Below are 22,829 nucleotides of genomic sequence, written 5' to 3'. Positions count from 1 at the left end.
TAACGTATAAAAATGTATGTTAATATTTGAGAACACTTCCTCCTGCATGTATATACAGTGTATCGTGTTAATTAATGTAAGGTAATTATATTTATACATGTTACATGTTTGTATATAATGTAGTCATTGGAACTTTATATAACTATCTACGTGCTGGGACCACATAGTTGGATTTTAGACTCTTATATTCACGTCATTTCGAGGACAATGTTTACATTCCTACCATACACATATATATCATCTATACAGTCTCAATAACAAATAATAGACATAAAAACCAGATGTTTTTGTTGGCAAATTTGCGTCTATGGTACAGGTAGATGGGCAAATTTGCCACCACATGATAAATGGTCCCTACTGCCCGTAAACATTGATGTTGTAACAAACAAACCATTCCTTAAAAAAATACGTGAGTACTCTAGGAAGCTAACATATACATACACATAGCTAGTATCCCTTGTTAATTTTATGGTTAAATGGTTTTTTATTGATTTAACTTATATGTAGAAATGTAAACATTGTTGTTATCTACTAAAACAATAATTCCTGAAGCTTCACCGACTATTCTTAGTATTTATAGATAGATAGTTTATAAACCATAGGCATTCTACAGTGTTGAGACTACGCGCTATTCCAGTTATACATTTATCAAAAGCAAAGCATTTTATGCATTTATTATTAGATTTTTTTTTAACTAACAAAATTTTGGTTGTAAATTAAATTAATATGTATTTTTAGAAAACGTTTTGAAAAATCGTGTCTAATAAATATCATCTATAATTTTAGGCCACATACAAAATAAAACGGGTGTCTCTTTAACATAAAAATAGTTTTTGTAACGCTTCCATAATAAATGAGAATATCAGTCATATGCATTGTATGCTACATACACATGCTACATATACATATAAATTCAATAAACTGATTCTAGATTTGTAGGCGGTATAGAAAAAAAAAATTGTGAGAATATTAGTTTCGTAATTGAAAACAATCAAACATAAAGTTAGGTAATGTTTTGTTAATACCACAGGTTATAAAAGTAAAGTAAAAAGTAATAATTCCATAAATAATAAGTAATCACAAACAAACAGTATACGAAACGATATTTCTCTAAATTATGAAGACCTATAGAAAAATGTATCTAGAAAATATGTATACTTGTATAGTGAAATATTTACATGATTTGCTTGTGATTGTAATAATAATCGTATCTACTATTTTCTGGACTATTCCATTTTTTTATTTTTATAACATATAATAGGTGTTGATAAATAACTATACAATATATTTTGAACCATTATATACCTTCGTATAAATTATATGATAGATGTTAAGTCTCGAATATGTTTCTGTAATATTTATTACCTAAATAGGTATATACATATATATATTATGTCAATGTTCCAATTAATAATGTAAACGTGTAGAGCGATTACAAAATAACTGCTTTATTTCAATTAAAAAATACGTAGTAACATTTGACTTAACTTCGTTCTGAAACAGTTCGATATTAATGATTTAACATTTCTATAATAATTCTTCGTTTATTTACATAAACTCCAATATCGTGGACTATGTGGTTTCAAAAATGTTATCAGGCATTATAATTTAATAAACAGTTATATGCCTATTATCCACCAAAAGTTATGATTTTATATTATAATATAGTAGAAATATTAAGTGTAGTGTAGTCATTGTTTTTCTTTTTCAATTACAGCGTTATTTTTTTATTTCTATTTAAAATAAATTTCATTTGAAAGCTGTTCAGTATGAAATAATTTTAATAAGATGCTATTTTTTATCTGTCAATCTTCCTCAGGTTTAGTCTATGGATAATATCCATTGATCCATTGAGCCATAAATAATTGTGTCTTCGTTATTAGTTAACTTAGATTTTTGAAACTTTGCAAAGTGATCGTTTATATTTTTGCATAAGTTCTGTTGAAATTTAGAATACCTTTAAATTCTTCCTTAAATATCAAGGTCCAAAGACTACTCGTCGTAAATAGAAGTTATGTTTTACGGATAATAGACTTATAAGCACTTAAAACATCTGCGATTTTTTGTTTGAATAAATTCTTAGTAAATTATAATCGTGTTTTTTTCGCTACTTCAATGTACTGTAGTTGTGAATTTGTGTTATGAGTGGCCTACTTTATGATATTGGCGACGTGAAAAGCCCAGTGTAAGCAATCGTGAGTTGATCCATGAAACATCACACTAATTCTTACGTTTTCAAATATTTTCAGATTTAGTTTTGTAAACAGTATTGTTTAAATGATATTATTTTGTCAATATTTATGAGAATTTAAAAATATATGATTTCATTATCATTGCACACTTCGAAGAATATTGTCCTCTTGAATAAAATTAGTATTTTTTTCCTCAAAGCCTCGATTGAGCTTTAATGATACTTCTAAATGTTGTTAATGTAAGCATTCTATAAATTCATATATCGATGTTCATTTATTTTGTAAATTTTACGAAATTAGCCACTTACGCTTTTGAATAATTTTCGATAAAAATTCATAAAATAAAATAATTTATCTATATATTCCATTTACAATTTAAACTGTGTTGGCTAATTTTAATCTAATATTAACAAGCATTTTGCGGCTAATTTTGTTACTATTGTAACGTCTGTGTTGTGTTTATGTCACATTTACACGCTGCAGGCCAGACTCCCATCTTTTATACCTAGTCTTAATCTAAATCTGTTTACATTTTTAAATGTATATCGATGATAAATTAGTAAGGTTTTTGCCTTATTATTTTACGAAGATCGGTTGTGCCGTCTGCAGCGTGCACTAGACCTCAGCAAAACCTGAGTACTGATATGATATTGCTGAATATCTCGGGCTCGACTGAGCGCATTAACAGTGTAAAATGCTCTCTTTGTAAGCAGAAATGTCGCAGGGATATTCTTTCGAAAAACAATTGTGGTTGCCTATAGCAGATTACTTTTCTATAAGATATATTATATAAATTAAATTAAATGATTGACAGTGTCATTTTTTAAGAATTATTATACATAATAAATTTAATTGCGTATATACAAATTATGCTAGAATATTCTGAGCTAAGTTGGCCTTTTCAATATTAGACTATTTTTATTATCAATAATAGTGTTAAAGTGTGTGTTGAATAATGTTAGTGTAACGAGCACTGAGCATATTCTGTCAATATAACAATATGTTTAAGATGTGTATGTTTCTATAAACTAAATAATGTCGCGGAGGTTATATTCTGTGTGTTGTGATCACGCCATGTTGCAAGGCGATCGTGCTGTCCCTGCGGCAGAATCTTAAATGTAACCAGGTTGTGTTTGATTTGAAAATAAAATTGCTATGTGATTTAAATTATCAAAAATCTTTGTTTTATTCAAATAACCTATTATCATTTTATAGTACATAACCCTTAACTTAATTTTAAACTACTAACTTCACAGTAGCTCTAGTTTTACTTGCAAATATCAATATCCATACCACGGCGGGTAAACACATCAACTGTCCCAATAGTGTCTAGTCTATGTATATTACCGGGTCCGGTGGCGGTTCGATCCGCACCGGTATGTTATGTTAGAGAATAGTTAGATTGATTCGTCGGTCAAATATTGTATTCATATGCCGAGTTTTGACAGCGCGTTGGGCGTCGAAGGGCGTTCGGAACGCAACCCGCGCGTCTCCCGTGGGCTGTCCGCGTTCATTGTATCTCCTGATTATATCATCTTGGGTCAGCTCGAAGTCGCCGAAGAAGGTCATTATGTCATCGACGGTTGCTCGGAACGGTACGTTCTCCATCGTAACGATGCAGCCCGGGGTTCCGAAGTTTTCTAGAGCGGGGTCCTGCTCTTCATCGTTCCGCATTTGTATCGGCATTGGCATCGACATGTTGTCAAATCCTCCCCGTCCTCGTGCAAACCCTCGCCCTCTGCCTCGATCGAACCCGCGCATGCCACGTTCGCTCCAACCACCTCGCCCTCTGAATCCGCCTCGATTAGGATCGAAGCCACCTCTACTAGGATCGAAACCTCCTCTGAAACCACCTCTATCATAGCCTCCTCGTTCAAACATACCCCTTCCGCGGAACTGCCCGCGTCCCATAAAACCACCTCGTGGCATATTCATGAAGGGAGGAGGCGCGTTGCCAAGAATACCAGGTTGGGTTTCTAATTTGGGTCCCTCTAAAGCTTCCTCTACAACACTTCGCATAACTAGGTCTATTGTGACACGACTCCCGTCTAAGAGCTGGCCATGTTTCGTAGCAGCCTTTCGGGCTTCTTGAGCCGATCTAAATTCGCAAAAGCAATCACCGGAAGGAAGACCGTTCGCATCTAGCATAAGATGTATTCTGGATGGTACTGCGCCAGTATCGGCCAAGAAGTTAACAATAGTTCTGTCAGTAGCTTCTCGTGGAAGACTCTTCATGAGAACACAGTCGAGTGGTTCATCTTCCATGTTGACGGATATAACTTTAGGTTTGCCCATGGGAGACGCTTGTATTTCTTGATCTGATTGTTTGGGAAAACTCATTCTGTTTGTCCAAGTGTTAGATGTAACCGCTCTCGGTTCCAAGTTACCGCCACTCGGAAAAGCTCCAAATTGAGGGTTTTGGAACGAACCACCAAAATTTTGGGAAAATTGAGCATTGGGCATAAACTGTGCCGGAACTGCTCCCTGTATTTGAGCACCGGCAGAACTTGGTCCGTTATCTACTAGTTGGCGTCGCTGGCGTGGGTCCCGTGGGATGACTTGTTCTTGCATATTATCGTTTGTGGGTCGGTTCAAAGTAATTTGATCCGTCTTATCTTGGTTTAATTTTACTTGGTCATATTCTTCATTAGACACTGGCGCGATAGTCGCCTGGCGTCTACCGAACATGTAACTGTCTTTACGTTCAAAAGCCATTTTTGCATCGTCGACTTTAACGAATTGGACGTATGCTATTTTAGTTCTAGTTATACGACAATCACTTAATTGAATCGACAAAAGGGAAAACTCATTAAATGCTTTCATAATATCATGTTCCTTGACAAAATTCGGTAAATCTGTTAATTTCAATACGCTGAAGGATTTTTTATTGTTTTCTCCATCAGCTACAACCAGACTTTGATCCTCATCGTCATTATCTTCACGGAAAGGTAAAAATGAATCAACAGCAGAATCGTATGTCTCATCGTCTAATGCCTCAACTATTACCTCAGCTCCTTTCAATTCGTTACTCTTACGCTGTAGAGCAAGTTGCTTGGAGCGAGCAGCGCAAAATCTGACAAAGATATTACCAGTCCGACGACCCATGTTATCATTGATCATTTTGATTCCATGCTTATCGATCATGAATGGGAAAAATCGGCGGACATCTCCGTAGCTTGTATGATTTGGTGCATTTCTGAGAGCCACGCAGCAATCTTTTTGTTCTTCTTCGAATCTTGATGAACGGCCGTCACGACGGAATGCGCTTCCACCGCGCGCCATACTACCTCCCCCGCGGCCGGCTTGAAATCTGGCGCCATTTTGTTCGCCTTGGAATGCATTAGGATTGCGTTTTTTGCCTAGTTCTTGTAATTTGTTAAAAGCCTCTGCTAAAGATGGATCATTGAACCGATTTGGCCCTTGATCTAATGGTCCTACTGGTCCATTTGACACCATATTATTTGGCATCATCGGTATTTGTGGTCCATTTGTACTTCCAAAAGCGGGCGGAGGTGGAGCGATATTAACGTCAATGTTATCAAGCGACCGCTCCTGGGAGTTCTGTGGCGATTTGTTGCGATCATTGTTACGTTTGTCACGAGAGCGACGTGAGGGTGATCTGTCACGAGAGCGACTGCGATCTTTTCTATCTCGTTTACGGTCGCGCCTATCTCGACTGCGACTTCGGTCTCTCCGTCTCCTCTCCCTCGAGCGCGATCTATCTCTGCGTTCTCTTTTTCTTTCTTTCCTTTCTCTGTCCCGGGATCTTGAACGAGATCTAGAGCGTCGTCTTTCTTTGTCTTTGCTTCGTTTTCTATCTAACTTCTCCTCATCTTTGTCTTCTTCTAGAGGAGATTTTGAGGGCGGACTAAGTAAAGGCGCAGGTGGTTCTATCACAGCAGGTTGGGGAATCTCTTGCGGGTTACCGATGCCTGGTATTCCAAAACCGGCAATCGTTGTGGTACCAAGAGCTGTTGAAAAAGGAGTAATGGCGGGTGCGGCGGAGATGATTGGTTGAGGTGTCTGAGTTGGCGGAGGAATGACAGGAGGTGGCACAGGCGAAGGGGCGGCAAGTGTTAACAACGGTACGCTCTGACGGGCCGTTTCTATCACCTTGTGCATTTCCGACCGCGAACTCAGGAGCAATTTAACTTGTATTTCCTTGATCTTCCCTCCATCTAGCATCATCGCTTGGCGTGCGTCTTCGTCCGTACTGTAACAACGATATAAATAAAATTATTAAAAAAAAATATAAATATATGATCTATGAAGTCGATAAAACTAAGTCTTTGTTCACTGACCAAAATACTTATAAATATCTTATAAAATTATTATTTTAACGATTAATTCTTTTCAAATTAAATAACATAAAAATTTAAAAGATTTAAATAGATAAAGTAAACTAGTATCTTTGAACTTACCCCGAATCGGTGTAAGTTGAAAGATAATATCTTTCCCCTCAACGTAAAATTATTATTGGCGTGTGTGGGTGACGGTCGTACTTAGAAAATGTCATAGTGTGCGTGATACGACTACGGGTAAAGACAGCAAAAAAAAAATACGAATTAGATCGTATTTGTTAAGTTTATTTTATTCGAGGAGTCAAAAGACAGTAATGAGAGTTTTTTAGTTTAAAATAAATGCACAGATGAGTTAAGTTCGTGGATGTTTATTTCGCCATTGGTTAATTTACCCGTACGAAGTCGAACCGAGCACCTAGTTTACATTATAAATCTGGAGAATGTTTGTGTTTATTGATGACGTTTATAGGCTATCATAACTTCTCTGCGACACTAGGGAGAGCAGCAGTTGGTACGAACTTAAACCAATTCTACTAATTCAAACTAAATTTTACAGTGCCTTTTTCAGGCACTATATGCAAACACGTATGACATATATATAATGTACCTAAATTCTTATTAAATATATAAACAATTAAATTGCCGTTAAAATGAGTACTTTTATACCTAGTATTATTTTTTCTCAAGTTTTAGTTTTTTTGTTTTCTTATAACCAACCTGTGTATATTAAGTTCAATATTTAGTTAAATATTAGTTACAGTCCATTCCAACCACAAGAGGACAAAAGCCAAATAAACAACATATTACATCGATTTGACGCGATATCATTGGTCGAGAGCTTGAACAATCTATGATATTCCATATTATGAATTTTCGATAAATCTATGTTTTTAACTTCGTCTAAGTGAAACTTTGAAAGTAAAATTAAAATGGATACAAGTAATTAAGTGCAACAGTGTGGTACAATAAAACATTAGTCGATAACTGTTAGTAGTGTGGAATATAGTTGAACTTTTAGCTAATCTCGTGAGATACGTAAATCTATGGTTTGTTTATCTTTATTCCTTCTTCGACTTGAATAGACTATATATACTTTGATGTTTTAATATTAATGTCTTTCACTGCTACGGATGTACTTGGTAGGAAGCACTAATCGATATACAAATAAACCATATGTCATCGTAGATCGTATAAATATTCTAGTTCATATGTGATAGGTTACTGGACATTAATTTCCCAGAGCTATTATAACGTAATTATCAGATCTTGTTGATAATTGAGCTTCGGTGCGGTTAAACTGGAAGTTGGATACACAAGTGACAGAATTTCATGCATAAAACTCAGATTTATTTTTGATGTTTTGCTTCACGGTCGAGCATGAGATAGATTTTATAAACACAAAGCTTGTGAAAGTTCAGTAGTACTTTCAAGGAATTGAAGTAATCTGTACATGTACAACTGTTGGGTTGTTTTCTCTTCCTTTGAGGAGGTTTGAAGCTGATGATGGAATTGAACCTGCAATATTCACTAAAGATCCACTTAGAGCTCATCGCCGAATAAGAGTTATTAATGAACATATAACACATATCGAAGTTAATCGCATCACCGACAATTTATTTATATATGTACTATGATCACTATTTAGTTTTTGACTTATTTAAATAATCATTCATTATAAACTGATTACCATAACAGAGTTATTCGCCACTATACTCTTAATATAACCTTCTGGCGTACTGTCAAATATTATAACGTTGTAAGAAATAATAATCATTCCTTATACATCACACCAATGTGCCGCCAACTATAACTAAGATGTTATGTCCCTTGCCTGTAGTTACAATGGCCCTTCAACACGAAACACAACAATACTAAGTATTGCTGTTTGGCGGTAGAATATGTGACGAGTGGGTGGTACTTACGGAGACGAGTTTGTACAAAGCCCAAGAAAATGAGATTAAGTCAAACAATTTTACTATTTATTATGTGATTTGATATATTCTTAAAAAAAGTACAATAAGAGTAAGCCAATATAAAACAGGCAAACGTGTTTTAAACTTAAGGGGCACAATGTTTTTCTTCTTAATTTATCCAGTAGTTAACTATGGCGTAATAGAATTAGGGGTGAGCCGTATTTACTTTACTAGGTTTTAAAACAAGGACTTCGCTTCGGAAATAGATACCCTGGCATAGACGGGAAATACTTTCAATTATCAAAATGATACGTGTGATCATAATCGATACATATCAAGATATAAATAAGGAAATCTTATTTGCGAAAAATAAACAGGTACTTACAACTTTCACGTATTGTTTCTGTAAATACGATTGTGTGTTTTATACACAATGTAACACGGAACATTTTCCTATAAAAGTTGTCATTTCCTGAATACTTTGAATGCATTTGAAAATCTTGAAACCCAGATTTTAACTCATACTTGGGAGCTCTGATATTGAATTTTGCAAATATACTTACCCAAGACTCGTATACCCGACCGTCTTTCCTAATCTATTAATATAACCTATTTTGTGTCTTTTTATAAACATATTAAGGTTTTTAATAACCTAGTTGTTTTTAATTTTTAAGTACTGGTATAATATGTCTGAATGTCTCGGGTGTCTTGAATTTAACGACAAATGTAGGTTTCCACCTTTTACGATAACGAATATATCCAGCAAATAGTTGTACCTACATTGTACTGTATCGTATGTATGTATCAATTTCATAATTTATGTTTAAAAAAACATTTTTGCAGTCGATTTAAATATTGTTAATAAATTAAGTACTAACAAAATTATACATATATATATATATATATATATATATATATATATATATATATATATATATATATGTGTATATATATTATATATTCGTTTTCCCCTATAACATACATATATATATATATATATATATGTATGTTATAGGGAAAAACGAACAGGAGATGGAAAGTGATTACCACCGCCCATGGACATCTGCAACACCAGGGGGGTTGCAGGTGCGTTGTCGTTGTTGCTATTAATCTATTTAATTGTTAAATTGTCGATTTGTATTTTGTCCGTAGAATTGGAATTTTGCAGGTGTGTTAGGTTTATAGAATTTTATTTAATGTTATAAAACGACTGTTCTAAAATTCGAAGATATAGAGTCTTTAGTCAAAAATTAGAAGATATAGTTCTCTTCCCAATTTTTAACTTTGTAAAAATTAAATCCTTTCGACACATTTTGTGTTCGTACTTAACATGCAGAATACAAAAAAAAAACAGAACCTTTTCTTACTATATTATACTATATTTTTAATTTTGCTTTGAAATAGAAGGTAGTCAAGGTCGAATGTTTTTTAATATACATATAGCAATTTATAATTTGATAAATCTGATAAGCAACAATGACTCAGATGTCAGTATTAATTTAGACGGTCGCCGCTTGGCATTCACTCAGCATTCGTGTCAGGTAGTAATTTATTTGGTATTATTCATATTTAGCAAGAAAAAAATGAAAATAAAGAGTAATATATATCATCATCCCCAAATAACAAAAATGGTCTTGAAATTTCATAAGATTGTAGTAGTACCAAGTAGGAACCGGGAGGGGAAGTTAGTTCAGTGATTAAATCGAGACGATCGCTCAGATGTGGCACAATCTTTTCCTGTTTCTCTCAGAGAATATTATAGTGATAATATTTGATTCAGTAATGGTTATCATTGTAATGGTATTAAGTAGATTAGACAATTTACAACAATGACAATTATAAAAATAAAAAAAACATAAGTATAGGTATCTAATAAACATAACAGAACTCAAAGAAAACAGAAATCAATTTAATACTTACCTACTTGAAAAAATGTATGGGCATACATTTTCTTTATTGTAATTTTTACAGTAACGAAGACTGAATATCGGATTTTTTGTAAAAATAGTTTTTTTTTAATAGTATTTATTAAAATAAATGTATATCAAAATGTTTGTAATGCGTGCAATAATTTGTTTACAAGAAAATATAGAATTCAATTAGTTACTAAGCATAAATAACAATTATTTAATCATGTAAACAAAATGAGCATGTAAATTATAATGCCTTTCTATGACCTATTTTATTACCGAATTTATTAAGAATAAAATTGAATTGAGGCTTTTGACAACCGTCAACTCCTCTCGTCGCTCGCATTCGACTAAATGAGATGTGGTGGTCTTTTGACCGTATTATCTAAGTCCGTAAAATCTCAATACCGGACAGCGCGTCTAGTATTAAACATATAAGTCAATGTCCCTTAATTGCAGTAATATCTATTCCAATCGAAGAAGGAGAACATAACCCTAGGTAATAGTACAACTTAAAGTTTACGTGCATTTTATTGTTTCAAAAATGGAAGCATCTGATGTTTAAAAATAACGACCTCTTTTTAAGTTAATATGGCTATTTGCGAGTTACCTAAAATTTTCTTATTAATGCCCGTCTGTCTATTTGTAAAGGATTCACGGCTGAACTAATTGTGATGAAAATTTTGTGCGGTACAAGCTTAAAGTCCAAGGAACATAGCTCCCATTAACTCACCTCTTGCAGAATAAAGGGTTCCATGTAAGTTATTGTTATTTGTAAATATGTAGACAGACTGGTAAATGACCCTGATGGAAAGTGGTCGCCATAATTCTGATAGACATATTAACCATCCCTTACATCACAAATGCTTCACCAACCTTGATTACTAAGATGTTACTTCTTCGGTGCCTGAAGTCGCACTGACTCTCACACAGGAACAGAACAATATTTAGTATTGGCGGTTTGTTGGTAGAATATTTGATGAGTGTGTGGTACCTACCATCACCTCATATTAGGCGGTACAATAACAGAACTACCTAAATAAGGGCAATAACATCAGCACTGTTTAACTATTCTCTATATTATACCAGCACTGGTCATATTTTACCATACCAGCGCGGGTTGAGGATTCTTATCTTCGAAGAATTTCGGACATGCAAGTTTCCTTACGTATTCTTTTATCGATAAAGCCAGCGAAAAATCATTAATGAATTAATACTAAAAATTTAATATTTTGCATTATAAGAAAATAATTTAAGTTTATTTAATGAATTTCTTCACAAACTATATTCTACGCTGGCAGATACAGTTAGTTGTGAACTATAGAAGGTACATTTGTAAATTATATTAATAACTTAGTTTATCATGATTATAGGTAACTAGTTATCGACCGCGGCTACGCTCGCGTTAGGGGTCATCAAGTTTGGACATTAAAAAGTAGCATATGTCCTTGCTTGGAGTTCATACTTGCCTCATATCATATTTCATCAAATTCGGTTCAGTCACTTTGCCGTGAAAGGGCAACAAACACACAGAGTCACTTTAGCATTTATAATATTCAGGGCCGGATCTACCATATGGCTTTTTGGGCTTCAGCCCAGGGCCCCGTGGATTCAAGGGGGCCCCAGCTAAGTCATAGTAAAAATTAACGATAATGCGAAATAATACATAACTTTATTAAATTAAACAGATCGTATGGTTTGCAGCCCTGCAATTAATCAAACCCATTTAATTAATTTAATTCAAGTCTACGTTCAGATGTCTAAGTAATGTTAGCCCAGGGCCCCCTAAAATTACGGTCCGGCCCTGATAATATTAATATTAAGTATTATATTGTAGTGGGTACGTAAAAAGTAAAATGCAGGTCCACTGCTATATGCTGTTACTGTTTCCTATGAATAATTCATTTTATTAAGGAGATTATTATTTATACGCCTGGCCTTCTCCGTCGAGGCGTGCTGCGATGTTGCCACTACGCAGACTTTTACCCATTTGTTTATAATTTTGGCCCAAAAAAACATTTGACATTACATTTATTGATTATATGTATTTTATTAATAAGTTAAAGTATGTGGAAAACTAAAAATAAAATTAAAATTTGATTTAGGTAATATTTTGGCCGCGAAGTTGGTACATCGTTGTTATTCAAAAATCTTAATTATAAGTCTAAATTTAAAATATTTTTTACCAACATTTTGTTTGATGAATGAGAGCCACTTAATAAGATCTTCGAATTCCTATTGTGTTATAATTCATTAATCATTTGATTATAATTAGTACATACCACTAAAATACAGACAAAAAAATTTAGTCATATTTCGTAAAATGAAAAAAACTCATTACTATTGTATATGTTCTCTGAAAAGTTTATCACTAAAAAATATTTGAACGTATTGCTTTTTAGAAGCAGATGCGAAAATATAAATAACTTATCATTTTTATATAATTTACTTAAATATACTAATAAAAGCTATATTTATTGCCGAAAATCGTTAGCAGAACTATTAGCAGAGGCGGCGTAAGGAGTGCGCGACGAGGGCCACCGCCCACGAGCCTTGCGCTTTCAAAATTAAGAGTAAAACTACATCTATTGGATATCTTAACTTCAGTTTTAGTCAGTTAAAAAACTGACATATGTTAACACAGCCTAAAACAACAAGTCACTTCTCGCCGTCTGTGTGTTTAAATGTATTAAGTAATGCAACGCATTTGCGGTTTTCATCAATAAATCCGGCGATTCAAGAGGTCTGTATAGGCTTTTTCTTGTAACACATGCCTAACAGAGAAACGCCGCGAATTTCAACTTTCCAAGCCATAAAAAAACAAAAGTTTTCTTTTTAAGTTTTTTCTAAAAGTTGAATATAAACCTTTATTGTACTTATGCCTGTAGTAACTGAACTCCACTTACAAGCGTACGAAAGTCGATGAAATTTTGAGTGATTTTTAGTTTTTTTTAAAGTATGTAGCGCTGTAATCGTGAAATGCATTTCTTTTTATTTTATCCGGACGAAGTTAGGACAGGCAGCTAGTAAAATATATTTGCATCATTGTAAAAATATCAACCACTCTTTTTGGCTCGGGAATGACTAAGATGACCCTGCCCACATATTTCGGTCTTCCCCGGCATTGACAGTAGAATAAGCGCAGTAATTGAATGCATCCATTTACTATCCAATTATTCATTATTTGTTATCCAAACTTGGGAAATAAAAATTAAGTGGTTAGAAGTAGTTAAAAGTCAACCTGTTTGTAGTGCACAATATAGCAGTTATTGGTAAATCACCTGGGAATGTAACGTTGGTTGGAAAAGGTAGATCTAATATTTACGCCATTGATTGGAATATTTTACCAAAAACCCGTCACGGCAGCCTGCGAAAGCGTGACGCCCACCGAAGAAACGTAGAGGGTGACGCTGTTTTTTTTTAGTAAGCACGCACGCTAGCCATTCTCCCTTATTCCCAGCGAGAAATAAAGGGTAACGAAAAATAACATGAGGAAGAAAGAAATAGTGGAAGATTAAGCTAAGAAAGGTACCTTAACAAAATTGAAAAAAATCTTACGTAGACTAATCCTTTCCATTTGACAACCTAAGAATACCTAATGGAGACACATTGAACTATTTTTTTAGATAGTTAAATAAAAGAAAAACTGAATAAGGTGTTTTATATACAATATTTTAAATTTCATCTAAAGTCAATATCTTAACTTATTGTTAACACAATTACGCAAGGCGAAATCACCATACGTATGTATAGTGATTTCGCATACACAAGAGTATAATATCGGTACCAGATGTACAACCTCCTAAAAAGACAACATAGAGAGTCTATGTTGTCTAAGATCGCTCTGAAAGTTTTGGAGATTAATTTAATTTTTTTTTGTGAAATTAACCGTTTGTATTATTAGACAAAACAAAACACTGACACACATAAAACCTTCATCACATACTCTTACCAAAGATCCTAATTTTAAGTTTTTCGATTCTAAAACTTTAGTCTAAAATTAGATCGTCTTTTAAAACGCTCTTCTATAAGTACTCCATAATCACCACCCCGCAGTGTGCTGGCCTTATCTCCATACAATCTCCTTTACAGAGGAGGCCATTGTCCAGCTGTGAGATATTTACAGGCTTTATTTTCTTACTTTATCTTATAGGTATATAGCAGTTTATATTTTTGCTCGTTTTCATATCTCGAAAAGACCACACCATAATGGGCATATTCTTTAATAACTTAATATATTAAGGCTCTGAAATTATCTTAAAAATAGTAGCCTGGATCACTAGGCAAACACACATCCTCAGGATCTTCTTAGCCATGTCAGAAATGAAGATTACGACTTAATTACCAGTTAAATTTATAATAGATTAAACTTTATCCTTTTTGCTTCATAATAATCCAATGTTATACGAGATCTTAAGTGGGATTCTTTGTGTACGTCAGTTATCGCGCTTTCCAACAGTCACTGTCAAGCTCAGCAAGTCAACCCATAAAAGCGCGGTACGAGACTTACAACACGAATCATAAAATATCACATACGTTAAAATCAACACCACAACGGTCCTAACACACATTAGGGTATTAAAACGGTCTTCAGACTAACCAACTATGTTTATCCAAGTACTACACTCGTTATGGTACTAGCTTTTCTTAAATTGCAGAGCTATATATGCCTCCTTTTAATCTTAAATATATAGACCTGAAAGAATTATTTAAGAAAGAGTAAATGTCTACCAGACCAGAGATGAAAACTGAAGTTTAAGCAAGGCTTCTGCAATGTTTGTGCCGTAGCTTCTAACTAGTGGTTCAAACTGTATGCAATCAAAGATCTTAGATAAGTAGTAAAATTACAAAATTTTAGAGTATCAAATTGAGCTAACGTTTAATATCAATAAATTGGATCTGGATGGAGTTGGACTGAAATACGTACTTGGGACCCGAATTATTTACTGATGTAAAAATTAGTGTACTTCCATGAACTGTTTTATTGGTTCAGTTATTAAATAAACAAGTTGAAAAGTATTCTTATAACAATCCAACAAATTATTTAACAGGTAATTGGGCAATTCAAAGTCCTTAAGTAAATGGAATCGATACCTAGTCTGAAATTATAATTAAATTAATCACAGATGTGCGAGGGACAGATATGATTTTTTTTAAGAGAAGTTAAATCCTTATAAACTTTTACGTTATCCTGTATCCTGAGTTATTGTACCACGTTTTGAACATCTAGTTTCCCCATAGGCAGAAAAAAGTGATGAAAAGTAAGCGTCCTTTGGTGAGGTTAATCTCGTAGCAGCATACGTATTCCGGTAGCTCGCAATGGACGATTCCTGCCAAATGTTTCTCTAAAGACTACGATGAAATCAAAGTGTAAAAAAACACTATAAATTTAACAAAACGAAATCTTAGTTCTGCTTCTAAGAACGAAAAAATTTGGAACTAACGAATCTTATAATTATTATTAAGTAAATAATTTTGAATACGCTCTTTATATAAGTTGAATGTAATGATATACTTATAGGATTTAATGGTGAATACTCTTGAGAACAATAAATCTGAATCATGAAACAAGTTCAGAGAGAATAGAACAATACACAATCACATTTAAGTTATTATTTTTATATCAAACTTCAACAGCGTTAAAATAAATTTGGTTGAAAATAAAATCATAAATTTACACGATAATTGCCGGACGTAGCACTTCTCCTCATGCTTCTGTTAGCATTCCCGTGGTTTTTGTAGAGTGCGAAGCTAGAAGGTTGAGACGGATATCCTGAAAGCCTATCGATTCATACGTATTGAGACCTCTGGATATATAATAATGTTGATGGACTGCTTTTGAGTCAAAATCTGATTGAATGTATATAGACGGAATGAGACGACTTTATAATTCTTAGCGATATTATATTTTGAGTTAAATTGTAGACATTTTTAGATTTCTTACTTTAGGCATAAGAAAACTACAATATAAACGGTTTGTTAAAAATGCATAAATTTATATTTTATCTAATAGTTTACAAGTACAAACAGACCTTAGTTTATTTCAAATACTAGTTGTTTACTTTAAGATTAGATATATTTATATAAATGCGTGCCACGCTTTTGACGACTATTTACATCTTCGATGCACCGCCAACCATTGGAACTAAAGTGTTATGTCCCTTGTACCGGTAACTAAAGCACATAAACGCATTACTCTATTTGGCATCGATTAAAAAAAGCATGCATGATTTTTATTAAAACCTTATTATAACAAGGGCTGTTAATTGTAATTATATCTATTTATGGTTAAATTGATTTAAACCGAATATATATAAATAAACAACGAATATGACGATGCTGTAGAGGAACTACTAAATATTGGACAACATCACATACATTGCTCTGATCCCAATGTAAGTAGCTAAAGCACTTGTGTTATGGAAAACCAGAAGTAACGACGGTACCTAATACACCCAGATCCAAGACAAATAGAAAACTAATGAACTTTTTGTACCTCATCTTGGCCGGGAATCGAACCCGGGACCTCGGAGTGGCGTACCCATGAAAACCGATGTACACTACTCGACCGCGGAGGTCGTCTACTGAGTCCGTAGTGCATACTGCATACTTAGACGAGCTCTCACCAGCTTGAACCTCCAGACAAGATAAGCTATCTAATATTAATCATTATTTTTATGTAAGCAGTATTTAATAAATACAGCAGGACGGTAATATCCGTCCAACTTGAAGGTCTAATGGCATCAGTCCAATTATAATAAAGTGATTTCCACAACCACTTGGTTTCAATCGAGACTTCAGGCAAAGAAGAATGATGAGTACTGATGCTCTTGTTACGCCAATAATGTAAGCCTTCCAAGCGTATTTTTCTCTATTCTTAGGGTGCTGACTTATAATCTTTTCTATGATTTCCTTCTGGCAGACAATATTAAGTGATAATTGTACTATAAGAAACATTAAGGGCTGCATTAACTTCCGTGGTAGTCAATTAAATGCCACGCTAAAGTGTCGATTGAGCGTAGAAAACACTTGGCAGACTTAAATTCTTCGATTAATGATATTGTAAATTACCTGGTAAATAGTTTGCCAGTATGTTGCCAATTTACTGCGCTTCGTGTGAAGTGTTAAATATTAATTTTAAATAAACAATCTATTGGAAAGATCAAATTTATTTTATTCTAAGTGTATAAATTTGACAAAATGTCTGCTCAACATTTTTTTTTCGTCGAATATCATAAATCGTATAACTGCAGCTAAACATACGCTTAAGTTGAGCATTTCACGACTACAACCCGTGATGATGTAGAGCTCTTAGTTTCCATGATCATGGCCATCTAACTCAGACGCGGTTTAGGATAAACAATTTAGCAACATTTTGGTTTTTCAAAATTTGAAAACGACTCAAAACATCCGTGACTTAGGTCCTTTATTTACAGGACTATTTAGTCCTCTTTGTTGTTGTTTAGGAATTTCAATACGAATTCCTAATACGATTTCGATTCGTATTGAAATTCCTCACCAAATCGATATAATCGAATAGTTGATTCGATTAAAATATTTTATAACACATTTTGAGTTCTATAAGGCGTTCGATACGGAGTGTATTTCAATTTAGGTCAGACTTAATAGGTAATTAATTGAAATTATACCTGAACGTCTGACTAAAGACTCAACTCAACTCAAACTAAACTTTTAGTGCAGTTACTAATAAACTGCACAAAAAGTTTGGATGCAGGAAAACTAAACTTATTATTTACGAACAAAATAAATGAAAAAGGAAAATGATTGTGACGAGACCCTATATTTGACGTTCTCACCGTCGCTTGTGGTACATGCCGCGCACGCTCGAATACAGCAAGCTTTTGCGTCTGCAATCCATTTTGGTTATCCTGATCCCCTGATCCCCTGATTCCCTATCCTTAAAACTTAGAAAGTAATAGTGATGGGTAAAACGAAACAAAAATGTTGTTGAGATCATTCGTAATAAAAATTTAAAACACTAACGAAGTAACATGCTCTTCTAAATCGGAGGATATTTAAATTTAACATAATTTGGTCGTTTTTGTTAAATATAATTATTTGTTTAAACAAATTTAACGTTATATATTCTTATACGAAAATGAATTCAATATTCCAGGATATTACGAACATTATAAGTAACGCCTACACAAAATAACTTAATTGAATTTATGATTAGTATATAAAAAGTATCCCTAATAAATAACTATTACTACAGTACAGTACATACAGACAGGAACCTCCATAAATCGGTTAGGTAGTTTTCACAGTCGTGATACTTCCCTCAGACGGATACGTTTAAAGACTTTTAAACCTTTTGTTGTAATATAATAGTAGGTAGGCGGACAGGCAAATGGGCTCCTGATTGTAAGTGGTCACCACCGCCCATTGACGCTGTCACATCATCATCAGATCCAGTGCGCCACCAACCTTGGGAGCTAAGATGTTATGTCCCTTGTCCCTATAGTTACATTGTATCACTCACCCTTCGAACCGGAACACAACAATATAAAGATAAAATGGGAAAAACCAGGTAAAAATCAGATAAATTGATTTCCTTTACTTGAAGTACTAAATATCGAATTGACGATAACAATATTGTAGCTCTTAATTTTTTTAAATAAAGGACGTTTTCATTTGCACATAATACATTTAAATTATTCGACAGCAAGTTTGAGAATAACTGGATTAACCGATATTTCCAGAAAAAAAACCCAAAGAAAAAGTATAGAAGTGCCATAGAAGATATGCAAGATAGCTTAAAGATTGTGTTCAACAATTATGATCTATATTTTCAGAGCGGTAGCGACCGCTTTAAAAGTCAGTAGAATAAGGACCCAAAATGTGTTTCAATATATTAATAAGTATGATCATGCAAACATTAAGATCGTTTTCTATCGGACTGGCCATATAGTCGAGGTGTCGTTTGCCAGCCGGACCCGAGCCTGTGCGGGCCCCGACCACAACCCTACCTGGTTTACATGTAAAATGATTCGTAGATATTAGACATATGAGAAATGGACAATTTAAAAAAATGATTAACGCTGTCTGAATCCATTTCTGCTCATAATTGTTATGTCACTCATCATATAGGCTCATCCGGTATAGTCCTGACGTCATTCATTTTATTTAGTATTTAAATTGCAATCGTCCTACAAAGATTGTCCTTAAAGCATCGATACCATTACATTTGTGTTTAAGTTGGGTGTAATAAGTCCATAAATTATGTGATACTTTTGCACCTCTTATTCCAATACATTTATGTGTAGTCTATCATGACTTTCATTATAGTTCTTTACTTAACTAACATATTTTTTTTTCTTATCATGTCCAGGACATATTTTATGCCATTGTATCATATTTATATTAAATAAATAAAAAATATACTTATACAAAACATGAGCTAACTTGACCCTAACTCTCCCCTGCACATGAAATATTGCTTTTACCTAGAGATATATAGTCCATACCAATGGCAGAAGGGGTAAAGATAAGCAAATATAAAAAAAAATACTCTGCGCATATTGCAGGTAGCTCTACTATATTATTATAATTATTATATATTCTACAAACAATTCTCCAGTAAAATAATTTATTACTGTACACTACACTGCCATACTACCATACTTATGACACTTCGCAAATTTCCTCAACTTCATTCTTTAATGAAAAGTCATATAACTTATGGAGAAATACTTAATTATTATGTAATATTTAGTATTAATTTAATGTGAAAAAGAGTGTTGTGTGATAATATATGTTTAAGTAATGGATGTTATATATTTATCGTTATTAAAAAAAGTAAAAACAAAGGTTACTTTGTACACCAACATACATAATATAATTAAATTATAAGTACATTTAATGTAATATGCAAAAGAATATATTCATTACTGATTTTCAGTATCTACTAGTTGAACTTTCATGTCAATTTAGTCAAGGCAAACTTGTTTATTTACCGATTGGAAAAGACAATAGTTTGTGAATATAATATAAAAATATATAAACAGAAGTATAAGATATATAGAGCTTATTACATATTTTTATATTATTATAAAATCATTTTAGTAACATGTATAGAAAAAAAAGACAAAGTTGCAATTAATGAAGTAGTTTCCATGTGGCCATTGAACCCTTAATTAAAAGGATCTAAAAAGGCAATTTATACTTCTACTAAATTTTTTCTATTTAGTTATTTTATGTAAATGCAATAAAAATGTCAAACCATATTTATTAAAAGTTAATAAATATTTATCAAGACAAAGTCTCAAATAAATACATTTTTATTGGTACATTTACTTGTAAGTCTTCTCAAGCATTTCAGGCATTATTTAGATATTTTTAAAAATAAAATGTCATATTAACGCAGTATAAATGCAACTCTTTTTTACATGACAGATATGTATATAATTAGATGCACGCAGGAATATGACAAGTGTTGCTCTCCTCTCGAATATTCATCTGAACACTAATTAAGAACATAACTCTTTAGATAGTGCAACCAATCCAATAATAATTTGTAGGAGGAAAAAATAAATTATGAGGAAATTTGGGTCTGTTAGTAAATAAGTTCCTCGATCAACACTGATCAGGCTTCCTGATGAAATACAGCATCATTGTACTTCTGTGTCTTATACTTGATCATTCCAAGAACTACTTAGATTCTAAAGTGTTTTTTATGGATATAATCATTTTACATTACATCATATAATTCAAGATTTAATTGTATCATTTATTTTGTCATATAATTTTAATTAGATGTTCTCTAGACACAAGAAAGAATACTTACCTTAACAAAATACAGGTATCGAGATCGAGTATATTTATGGTGAAAATATTTACTAAAACACATCACAAATGTTATCTACTGATGACTAACACCTTATTCAGTTTAAGGAGATGAAGAGGACGAATAATTATTAAATAGATTTTATTGTATTATAGACAGAGTGCAGGTCATTACCAGTTTAAGATTATAGTATATGATAAGACAAAATTACATGAAGGTTCATTCATTGTAACCTAATTATGATAAGTACCATTTATGTTAGTTAAACTTTTATATCTCGCCTTCATTTACTCATATTGTGTAGTTTTTAAAGACAATAATATTTGAAACCAGTATATATTTTGTTGTTCTTTAAAATGTATGTGTTGCTGACGCATTTACAGTTAAGATAAGAGTGTATTTAGTTTATGTTAAATAACTTTGTTGCAGGTATAAAGACAGCATTTGTGTGGTTCATTTATTTAGAAAAAAAATAACTTAACCAATTTACTACTTAAATCTAATTATGCTTAGTTTCTTAGCTGTAATATTCTCAATGAAATTAGTTCAGGGAGATATTACAGTTTTAATATGATATTTTTTTATATTTATAATCTGTGAAGTATACATAGCTACCTGAACGCAATGAACGCATCTCCAAGCTCGCCGCCTACGATGTGCACACCCCCCTCGGGGATAGAAAGGCCTCGAAAGAAATTCCTAATGTCGAGAGCATTAGCGGACCACGGCAGATTCTGCAGTCTAATGATGACACTCATGGTTGCACGGTGATATCTATAACCAGATTGAAACAACCTGTCCATTTTTGAATTTGAACATATATTCTAGATGATTCTTTGATTAGCATCATCCTTTATTGATAATTATCATTTTAGTAAATTACTTCAAAGTTGTTCCATACATTAAACAACTTGTTTGACGGCATATTAAAATATTGACTACTTTCAATAAGATTTGTAAATAAATAAAGTTAACTTTGTATTTTATTTACATAATACATGTCATAAGTTTCTGACGTTGATAGTGCTCTACAAAATATATAATTTCTTATATTCATGGTGAATAACACAATAATTGTGATGATCTCCAAATAATACGTCTTATAACTATAAACTAGAGTATTTTGAACTAGTTCATCTAATACTTTAGTGTTTGACTTTTAGTGTTCTGTTATATAGTAAAATTTCATCTTTGTGACAACAAAACATTTCATTCTTATTTACGGATTTACTTATATTTCACTATGATTTGTCTAAAAGTAAGAATTATATTTATCACAAATATAAGAATAATATTTGGAAAAAATACTTTATGAAATCTATCTATTGATGCATTATAGAAAGGAACTTGGGGCGAACTTACCAACGAAAATGCTAAAAAATATATTAGACACTGCTCTTACAAATTGTATGTCATATTTAGGCACAGTAAAGTCACAAAATTAACTAATTAGCACATACTAATACCGAAATCATTATTTTACAATTTCAAGCTAACATGAGAACAAAATGGCGGTAAAGAAATGACAATTGCGAATCGTCAATCAGAATTCAGTATCAACGCGCCGTCAGCGCTAGCCGCCAACCAAACGAAAACAAAACACGCGGCGGATATTGTAACTAGTATAAGCTGCCAGACAAAAAAATACATTTATATATTTTCAAGTAATTTTAGTCATATTAGATAAAAAAATACGTTTTTATCAT

General features: G+C 32.9%; 1 protein-coding gene across 2 annotated transcripts; it reads right to left on the bottom strand.

The window, feature by feature from the left end:
• Window positions 1–3,356: 3,356 nt before the first annotated feature.
• LOC125072055 (RNA-binding protein 12) lies at window positions 3,357–22,713 on the bottom strand. Of its 2 annotated transcripts, XM_047682543.1 has the most exons (4): window positions 22,486–22,713; window positions 21,739–21,897; window positions 5,619–6,405; window positions 3,357–4,799 (listed from the first exon to the last, which is right to left on the bottom strand). In XM_047682543.1, the coding sequence occupies exons 2-4, from the start codon at window positions 21,879–21,881 to the stop codon at window positions 3,579–3,581; spliced, it is 2,151 nt and encodes a 716-aa protein (XP_047538499.1). In that variant the 5' UTR covers window positions 21,882–21,897; window positions 22,486–22,713; the 3' UTR covers window positions 3,357–3,578. The 2 variants fall into 2 exon arrangements, with proteins under 2 accessions (XP_047538499.1, XP_047538498.1); XM_047682542.1 differs by having other exon boundaries at window positions 3,357–6,405.
• Window positions 22,714–22,829: the final 116 nt, after the last annotated feature.

This window comes from Vanessa atalanta, chromosome 20, assembly GCF_905147765.1.
Source record: "Vanessa atalanta chromosome 20, ilVanAtal1.2, whole genome shotgun sequence".
Classification (NCBI taxonomy): Eukaryota; Metazoa; Arthropoda; class Insecta; order Lepidoptera; family Nymphalidae; genus Vanessa; species Vanessa atalanta.
The sequence above is the reverse complement of the archived record's forward strand: the minus strand, read 5'-3'. Positions and strand labels throughout refer to the sequence as shown.

What these genes read in the sequence shown, in the direction of transcription:
- LOC125072055 (XM_047682542.1), bottom strand. Translation starts at nt 21,881, where the DNA reads ATGAGTGTCATCATTAGACTGCAGAATCTGCCGTGGTCCGCTAATGCT. An exon ending in GATGCGTTCATTGCGTTCAG is followed by an intron (nt 6,406 to 21,738) that starts GTAGCTATGTAT and finishes TCGTTGTTACAG; the next exon opens with TACGGACGAAGACGCACGCC.